This window comes from Mesitornis unicolor, unplaced genomic scaffold (assembly GCF_000695765.1).
Source record: "Mesitornis unicolor isolate BGI_N332 unplaced genomic scaffold, ASM69576v1 scaffold42748, whole genome shotgun sequence".
Taxonomy (NCBI): domain Eukaryota; kingdom Metazoa; phylum Chordata; class Aves; order Mesitornithiformes; family Mesitornithidae; genus Mesitornis; species Mesitornis unicolor.
This window is the reverse complement of record NW_010202033.1, coordinates 47,076-56,662: the sequence shown is the minus strand read 5'-3', so window position 1 is coordinate 56,662 and position 9,587 is coordinate 47,076. Positions and strand designations below refer to the sequence as shown.

The window sequence follows — 9,587 nt, the reverse complement described above, 5'->3', positions numbered from 1 at the left end:
GAAAACTGATGACGCCAAGGTATCAGAAAAGGGTAGACTATCTCCTAAAGCTGGACATGTTAAACGTTCCCCATCAGATGCAGGACGCAGCAGTGGTGATGAATCCAAAAAGCTTCCCACAAGTAACTCTAGAACAACTGCTGCTAATGCTAATACATTTGGATTTAAGAAACAGAGCGGGTCAGCCATAGGCATGACTATAATCACTGCCAGTGGGGCAACTATCACCAGTAGATCGGCTACCCTGGGAAAAATCCCAAAGTCATCTGGACTCATGGGTAGGACCACTGGTCGGAAGACTAGTGTTGATGGCTCACAGAACCAGGATGATGGCTACTTAGCGCTTAGCACCCGAACTAATCTTCAGTATCGTAGTTTACCCCGGCCCAGTAAATCCAGTAGCAGAAGTGGAGCTGGGAATAGATCTAGCACAAGTAGCATAGACTCCAACATAAGCAGCAAGTCAGCCGGGTTGCCTGTCCCTAAAATGAGAGAGCCTGCCAAGGTAATCCTTGGAAACTCTCTGCCAGGATTAGTCAATCAGACTGATAAAGAGAAAGGGATTTCGTCTGACAACGAAAGCGTGGCCTCATGTAATTCTGTTAAAGTGAACCCTGCATCACAGACTGCTTCTAGTGGAGCTCAAAGTACTCACCAGCAAGGAGCCAAGTACCCCGATGTGGCCTCTCCCACTTTGCGCAGGTAGGCAACAAATTCGTTGATTGTGCAATGATGTTAGTCAGAGCTGAATGCTCAGGAGTCTTCGAGCCAGGCCTGGCTGTGTTTTGTGGAGCACTTACTATTTAGTGTCCTACATTAAGGTCTTTGTATTTACATTTAATTTCACATAAACAGGTTGGCCAGTGTTGTAAATACTACATCATGCGACAGCAGCAAAAATTTAACCTTTGGGGGAAAAAAACCCACCCGTCTGGCAGAAAGTTTGGCAATTGTGTTACAAGTCTCTCTGTTACAAAAATCATGCCTGAAAGCTTTATCCGTGCAGATATCACAGGAGTAAGTTTTCTTACCTGAAGGTCACTGGAGAGTTCTTGCACCAATGTATATGTAACAAACCTGAAAATACTCCAATGGTGGATCAAATTATAAATTTACAGCAGGAGAGTTATTTCAGATTTTCATGATAACAGCATCATAATTTGACCTGCCATACATAAATTCATATACCTAACCCAAACTGATCTTTCAGTTGTGTGGATTAGGCCAGTGTATGTAGAAGAACCCTAAGTAAAGTTACTGTCTAAGCTGGGTTGAATTTTCTTTTGATAATATTTTTTAAACAAAAGTCTTCTCTGTCTTCTGTTTCTCCACCACTACCCCACTCATTTTTTTAACATGAACATTGAGTTGGTCAGGATTTAATTTATTGATGCAGTGTACATCAAAGCCTTGATATGTTGGTGAAAGGTTCCGTTAATATTATTTTCCAATTTAATTTGACCTTGAGTAGCTTGTCTGTTTCAAGTTGCAGTGTTTTGCATTTCATTTTGTCTTGACGCCCATAATACCCATACAGTTATGCTACGTCATCCTGCTTTCAGTGATGTGAGACAGCCACATTCCATCTGAAGCACCAGTGCAAGCATAATGGCTGTGATGGCAGCTTAGGCTGACGCTGTAGGGTTGTAAACTGTTTCTTTTTACATGGGTGGTTTTATTTGAAGAACCTACGTGAGGATAATTCAAGATACTTCCTTTATTTTATTCCTGGTTATCGCTAAATAGGACGTCTTTTAGAACATTTAATTTTCATCAGTGGCTACTTAAAAAGAAAATCTCTACTATAATTTTTATTTCTGTGGCATACCCAATGAGAAATACAGATTTTCAAGTGCTGTAAACCTCAGGCACATTAATCTTGAAATTTGATTGGAATTTCTTTTATTACTATAAAGCCATGTTGCTAGCTATGTAGCTGAAATACTGCATTAGAAATACAATAAACTTCAAAGAGGAGACATTGCAGCTCGATTTAACTATTCCCTCATTTTGCTTTACAGTTTCACTCTTGAATTTTCACCAGACTGTCTAAATAGTCATATATTGAAATATATTGGAGTTGAATTTGGCCTCGTCTGCTTATTACTGATTTCTAGAATGACAATTAAGAAAATTTTGAGCTTAATTTTCATAGTCAGTTAAGATGAATTGCACACATTGTTTTTTGCATGATTCCTCTTAGACCTTTAATTTTTTTAATATTATACAATAACTTAGAATCCAGTTATTATTATACGATAAATTAAAAATCTTTGTAATTATAGAGGTTTACCTGTAAGTCTGTGAATATACGTAACTTTTATGCTGTTATAAACAGTGAAATTCTGTTCTCTCATTATTCCCTTTAGCTCCAGTGTTATGTCTGGCTTGTTCCTTAAGTGAAACCACCATTTATCTTGATGTATTTTATCTTTAAATTGGGCCTTCACGCTTTGCAGTATATAATACACTGCTTTTCTGCTAATGGGAGACATGTATGATCCAGAAACCAGCTCAGATATGTCAGTCCCTTGTCAGTAATAGTAGATAGGAGTAGAGAGATGCCCTTCCTTGCAGGGTATGTCCTTCCTTGTAGGGTATGTGAATGGCTGGCTGGGTTGGATTTTGTCTGGACTGAAAGGAATCCTCTCCAGACCACATCCTCTTCTGAAGGTGCTTGTTTTGAGGTTGTGGTTTGACCAAACACTGCCTTTGGCAGCAAGATGTTTCTGTTTGTGCTGACGTGTAACATCCTTTCAGTTGTATTAGAGGTGCTGTGAAGCAGTTTGGGGAAGACTGTGTAGCTTAAAAACACCCTGTAAAACTGTTGTGTGGGTGGTTGGTGTATTTTTTAAGCTCTAGGATCCTACCTCTAAGAGTACAGTCCCCCCAGTACAACTAAAGAGGCGGCATGCAGTGTCATAGGAGCAGGAATACCCTAAGCTGATATTGCTGCAGAAAGCCATGTATCATTGCAGTATGGTTTGACGTTGTTCTTCATACTTACTCTAATGACATTAAATAAAACCTAGACTCTAAATGTCTCTAAATCCCTTTAGGAATGAGTTTTATCATTCAGACTGATGTCTCTTCAGTCAGTGTCGCCTAATCAGTGAGGTGTGGTGTGGTGTCCACGTGAACTAAATTTGCCAGATCTGTGCTGGTTTGTGAATGTCTGTCTACATCAGGTGCATGCAGGATCATGGCACAGAGCAGTGCTGGGTTATGAGACAGATGTAGATGGGCATCTTAGCCTGATCCAGCAGTGTCGTCCAGGTGTTTTGTGGCAAGTATGCAACAGCAGCCATGCAGCTGAGATGTGTTCCAGGCATCTTGCACAGGTACACTGGAGCTGCAGGTAGCAGCGGTGCAGTAAGTACAGTGCTTCTGGGCATTGCTGCACTTACTGCACGTGTGCTGTAGAGTTCCCAGCTATATTACACAGCCTGTGTTTCTGGAAAGCGTTGAACAAAATTACTTAATGTGTATGTGTGATACAGGCAATCTGGGCGTACTCAAAAACACAGAAAGTTCTGCTCGGTGCATACCTGTCCGTAAGTTTTTAGAAGCTCTTGTATAGAAATGCTGTAGTCCTCTATTCTGAGGACTACAGTCCAGTAGATATCAACTTTGAAAGATTTCACCCCCAATACTCCACACTGTTGATAAGAGGAAAGCAAATCCATTTAGGTATGTGTAAGGAAAGCTCATGTTCCAAAGACAGTTATAGGAGCTAAATGGCAGAAACAGAGACAGTGTTTTGGAGTGGGTCTTTGAAGCTGCAGTCAAAAGCTGCACTTCCTTCGTAATTTTGAGGATCAGTTTTAGAATGATTGATAATCTGGTCTTAAGCATGTTCACTTCTAAGACATGTTGAACTTTTGGCTAACGCGATACAAGTTGGAAAAGCTGCTGTCATCCTCCTCCAACTGTGCCTTTACATTCCCTCCCTTGCACTAGTTCTGGCACTCAGGGAGCCTTTTACTGAGTCCATTCCAGGTGCCAAACCAGGTAAAATTCCATTTTACACTCAAAAAAAAAAATAAAGTGCTTTCTAGCCAGCTTGGCTCCTGAAATGAGACAAACCTACATTTAATACCAGTAAATATTTTTTTCCTGTTACATCGCAGCAAACGTTGCTCCTGTGCAGAGCCTGTGGTGATTTGCACAGAATTGACCTGGACCTTCCAACCTCTAATATTCCATGCTTTAGATAAACCAGTAGTGTGTTTCTCTGTTACCCCTTTTCCTTAAGGAGCAGAAGACAACATGGCTATATTTTAGTTCTGTGAAACTGTGTTTTAGCTTTGTGAAAGTAGTATATGATGATTCAAAGAAACGCCTAAGGTGGTTTTGAAGCTATCTTAATTATCTCCAGTTGTTATTGAAGGGGATGTGAACATGAGAAGTTTTATTAAATTATGGTTGTGTATGTCCAATTTAGGATCATTTACTTAATGTTGGTTTTCTGAAGCTAAGATGTTATATGGTCTAAATATAAATATAAATATCCTTGCATTTAGTATTCCATTTTATGTATTTTTCACGTTGTCTTTTTTTGCAGACTTTTTGGTGGCAAGCCTAGTAAACAAGTTCCCATCACAACAGCTGAAAATATGAAAAATTCGGTAGTCATCTCCAATCCTCACGCTACTATGAACCAGCAGGGTAATCTTGATTCACCATCAGGCAGTGGTATGCTGAGCAGTGGGGGCAGCAGTCCTCTGTATAGTAAAAACACAGATATGAATCAATCTCCACTAGCTTCTAGTCCCAGTTCAGCACATTCAGCTCCTTCCAACAGTTTAACGTGGGGTACCAACGCGAGTAGCTCTTCTGCTGTTAGCAAGGATGGCATTGGATACCAGTCTGTCAGCAGTCTTCATACCAGCTGTGAATCCATTGATATCTCTCTGAGCAGTGGAGGTGGGCTGAGCCATAACTCCTCCAGTGGCTTGATTCCAGCTTCTAAAGATGATTCTCTGACTCCCTTTGTCCGAACCAACAGTGTTAAGACTACATTGTCTGAAAGGTTAGTAGGTTTTTCTCTTGTTTCCATTAAACTTCTGTGTATCTTAAATGTTAATGAAGTCCTGGCAGCAGAAGCCAACACTGCTTCAAATCAAGTTGTGCTCCGTACAATGTAATACTGAATGGTATTGCTAGAACATATGCAAAAGCCATTCCAGGCAAGGGGCCCAGCTGAGAGCCAGAGGATCTTAATTTGGTTTTTAATTTGCTGTGGTAGCCAACGTGACAACTTTTCTTGCTACCATATTATGCCTGATACTGAATTTTGCATCATATATTATCCTTCCAAAGTTGATCTGGTAGTGATACCAAAAAAACCTACATCGTTATTATAATTTTGATTTGAGAACCCAACTATTTCTTGTTAAACTTCTTGTTTGTAACATTTGACAAGCTTTTAAACGATAGAGGTCATGCTGAAAAGAGAAGTCCGTCTCTCCCTAGTCGCTTGATCCCTTCTCGGCCTCTCCCTGCTGCCCTGTCCCATCTCCAGCTGCTCCCTACAGTGTTTTGATTACATGGAATTCCTGTGAGTGCTTAGTGAACCTGACTGGGAGATGGGTCCCACTGAAAAATGAATTGTATTTCAGTTCCCCAGCTCCTTACACAATAAGATTCGTTGGTATCTGTGTGGACACAAAGTAGGAGTTGAGAACAGTCTGGCTGGGGAGGAGACAACGGGACTGCTTTTTCAGCATCAGAGCTGTATTAACGGCACAGTGAGCTAACATCGAGATAAATCAGACAAGGGCTTGCAGTGCCTGCTCTCTGAGTCAACCCTTCTAGAAGGCAGTAGCACCCCTGCAAGCACTGGAAATCAGTTATATCTTGATGTGTAATTATGTAGTCAGATAGCAAGTACTTTGTAGTTGCATCTCAGTGGAGAAAATTACTGCTGACTATAATGTTCTGAGAGTTTGGGTTTCTGTTTGTGTTTTATTATAACTCCTTTCTGTTCTCTCCTCTTTCCATTCTAATATTCCTTCTCTTGTTTTCTGTCTTGTTGGACTGATTCTTCTAGCCCTCTTTCTTCCCCTGCTGCTAGCCCCAAATTCTGCCGAAATACTTTGCCCAGGAGGCAGGACAGGTAATGCTGTGTCAGGACAGGAGTATGCACAAGGCTGTAGGTTTTGTTGCCCATCTCGGTGAAGCAAATTGTTTTGTGACTGACTGTGCTCAGTTGAGTCCTCTGCTGTGTTCATCGTTCAGGTGTGACATGACACAAAGACATGCCAGTGAGAGTCCCCTCAAGCACCCCATTTATCGACCTAAATCAATCTGGATAATGGCATACAGCAGAGTTGGCATGTTTTTGGTGTTGCTCTTGTTACTGGGAACATCGTTTGGATTGTGGGATTTTTTGGTTTTGTTTTGCTTTCTTGTTTCTTTGCTAAAGGCAATTTGCAAATCTTATCCTTTTTTTTCCTACCACTCTAAACTCTCACTAGCATTTCAGCATTCCTCTGGCATGCTGCTTTTCCCACTGCCTTTCAGACTTGTCCTTTTTGTTGTGAAGTCTTGGTGTCGTTCAGTGTTGTCAGTCTTTTATTGCACTTTGGCTCGTGAGTGTTTTGCTGGGACTTGGGCACATATGTGCAAAGGCGAATGCTAAGTTTGGGAAAAGATGACCCGAATCTAAGCATTATAGCTCACTTTTGTTCACTGCCTGTAGCACACCCACGCTGTAATTTAGCTATATAAGGATTGCCATTAAGTTAATTCATTTAAGCACATGGATATTTTCTTTAAAAACAAATTAAGAGACTCTGCTCAGTTACAAGTTAATCAGTTGTAAAAACATAAACGTAAATATTTGTGTTTTGGATGGCTAATAGATTCATTTTACCTCGCTAATGGAATTTAAGCTAAGATTTGAAAATTTAAATGGTCTGGGCTCAGTACTTTTACTGCTGTATATTGCAGCTGCCTAACAGTAATTAGTTGCATTTGCTGAATGGTGTCTGCTGAAAGAAATTACGGGAAGGTGGTTTGGACTTGAAGATTCTCATCAGTTTTCACAAATAGTCTGCCTCACGCCTGCTGGAAAGCACATTCTTAAGCATCCATTTGACATTTAAAGAGACATTTTTGTTCATTGTGGGTAGGAGAAATATCAGAACCACGTTGTGAACAGATGAGGTTCACTGGCATGGTACCAGATGCATGTTTGTGCAAATCCTCATGTCTGGGTAAGGAGGGTTTTGCATGTTTCTGTAGGAAGGCTCCAGCACCTTTTCTTCTGAAAAGGTGATGCAGATGTTTGTACTTCTTGTCCTGATCTTATTCCTTCCCTTTTGTTCTTCTCTGAAGTTCTTTTCTTTTAACTTTTCTGCAGCGACCCACATCTTGATAGGAACACTTTGCCTAAGAAGGGACTCAGGTATTGGTGTTTCCACACGGTTGAACAGCTTTTGTTGTGGCTTTGGAGTCTGCTTTGTGTTTCTGTTGTGGCTGGTGATGTTGGTCGCAGTTTGCAAGAGGTGGCAACAATCTTTGGTTGGTTCTTTCTTTCTTTCTTTCTTTCTTTCTTTCTTTCTGTCTTTTTTCCTGTCTTTCTTTCTGTCTTTCTGTCTTTCTGTCTTCCCCAAAGAAGACCATTGAGCACTGTGCTTTTTTTCATCCAGTGGCTTCTCCGCTTGAGCAAGAACTGTGGCTTTTGCTGGCTGAATTGCTGAAAACCTGATCTCAAACCATCACCGCACTTGACTTGAAAATAATAATTTTGCAGCTTCTGTGGCTATTACATGGAATAACTTGAGATAATTTTCACTCCTGGGAACCTTGGTTTTGATATACAAATAGAAAAGATTTTCAGTGTCATACCAAACCTTTTAGGATGAGATTGGACATAGTAATTTTAAAAGAGATTTCCTTTAGAATACCTAAATATGTAAGGCTTACAGAAATAACATCTACTCTTCAAGAAAAAAGAAATCCTCAAACTTTTGACTATTTTCTGCTAATTCGTTTTATATATCTGTAAGGTTATCGTTCTTTTTAACTTAAAAAATGCACAGAGAAAGAGTTTTCCTTTGATATGAGCAATTCTAGAAAAACAGTCAACATTAGGTCTATTAATTAAATGCTTTAATTGTTATAGAATTTACAGAAGAGATCTCGGACAATGTAGAAAATTGCAGCTTCTAGCACTGAGTTGATGCCTCAGAATTGCAGCTGCAGTTTACTCTGTGCTACACACGTTGTTCTTCACAGCAGCTTTATCCCACAAAGCCAAGTGCCAAAAGCCTTTCTTAAAATGGCGTTTCGTTTAAAATGTTTCTGTGGTTGTCAAATATGTCTCTAATAAATAAAGACTCTGTTTTAAGAACGAAAGATTTGACTACTGAAGAGGCAGATATTCTACAAAAAAAGTCCTTAGATTGTAGACTTCATAAACCAATACATGTGCAAAATTTCAGTTGCAGATAATCAGGAACTGTTGCTTAAATGCTGAGGCATAAGCAGAAGAATTAATGTATTTTTGGAAAGTAGTTTGACTTTTTGCAGTGTTAATTATTACTGTGTTTACATTGATTTAAAATAGTATTAATAAGTGATACCTTACTGTGGATTATGTAGTTGGAGGGAATATAATTAATTAAAAGTAAATACTTCTCAAAAGCAGATTTCTCATCAGACAGACACTGAAATTCATCAACAAAGTGTTTCCATGATGGTCTTTCTGTTGATAACTGTACCCTATCACATATTTTACATAACACCTCTGGTAACATACCTATTTTTCAGACATATGCAGAAGCAGATTTAAAAGTTTGCTTAAGATGAAGCCAGTGGGTGTTTAGCCGTTGATGTTGGCATAGGCAATGTTTCCACTGTTTTCCCTGCCTTCAGTAAAGGCTAAACGTAGTCTCCTTTATGATGATGTAATGTTGTTAGTTTTGAACTAAATGGGATACACCTCTACAGGCCTTTATATTAATGTCTCTAGAATATGAATTACTGGGTCACAACTTGTTTAAGAATCTGATAATGGCTTTGTTGACTTAAATTTGGTTATAATATGACATAAAGACAGCTAAGCTTAGTGACACACCAGAATATTAAGATAGTGATAGAATTTTGGCATAACTTAAAGAAAGAAAAGGATTTCCTAATTATATTTTTATTTTTCAATCATACTTACATAATACAGGCTGTATTTTATTCTACAGTAGAATAGTACACAACTTCTAGCTGTAGCTTTTTCTTTACTACTAGTTTGGTTACTACTGAAGCCGTAAGAAAAGAGTTTGGTTTGCTTTAGTTGGGTTCTCCCCCATCCTGCCAAACAGTAGAATGAATTTGGAACAGTTTAGAATGGTTCCTTAATTCAAATTTGTATTGGTTAGGTATCATTTTAATCCTTAAATTTCATATTAGCATTTTTCCATCTTTCTTTCCCTCTCTCCCTCTCCAAGACTTGTGATATTTTGTGGTTGTTTTGGTTTTTTTTAAATTTTAAACAAATGTCAAAGTTCATCTTAGAAAAAAAAGGTTTGCTTTTGCAGGTATACTCCATCCTCCCAACTCCGTAATCAAGAAGATGCAAAAGAATG

General features: G+C 39.2%; 1 protein-coding gene across 1 annotated transcript in view; it reads left to right on the top strand.

Moving 5' to 3' along the window:
* The window catches only part of NAV2 (neuron navigator 2), a 96,011-nt gene that overhangs the window by 50,776 nt on the left and 35,648 nt on the right, over window positions 1-9,587 (top strand). Inside the window, 4 exon segments of the mRNA XM_010190272.1 lie at window positions 1-702; window positions 4,565-5,032; window positions 7,367-7,411; window positions 9,540-9,587. The exon segment at window positions 9,540-9,587 is cut by the window's right edge and continues 13 nt beyond it. Coding sequence (XP_010188574.1) covers window positions 1-702; window positions 4,565-5,032; window positions 7,367-7,411; window positions 9,540-9,587 — 1,263 coding nt within the window.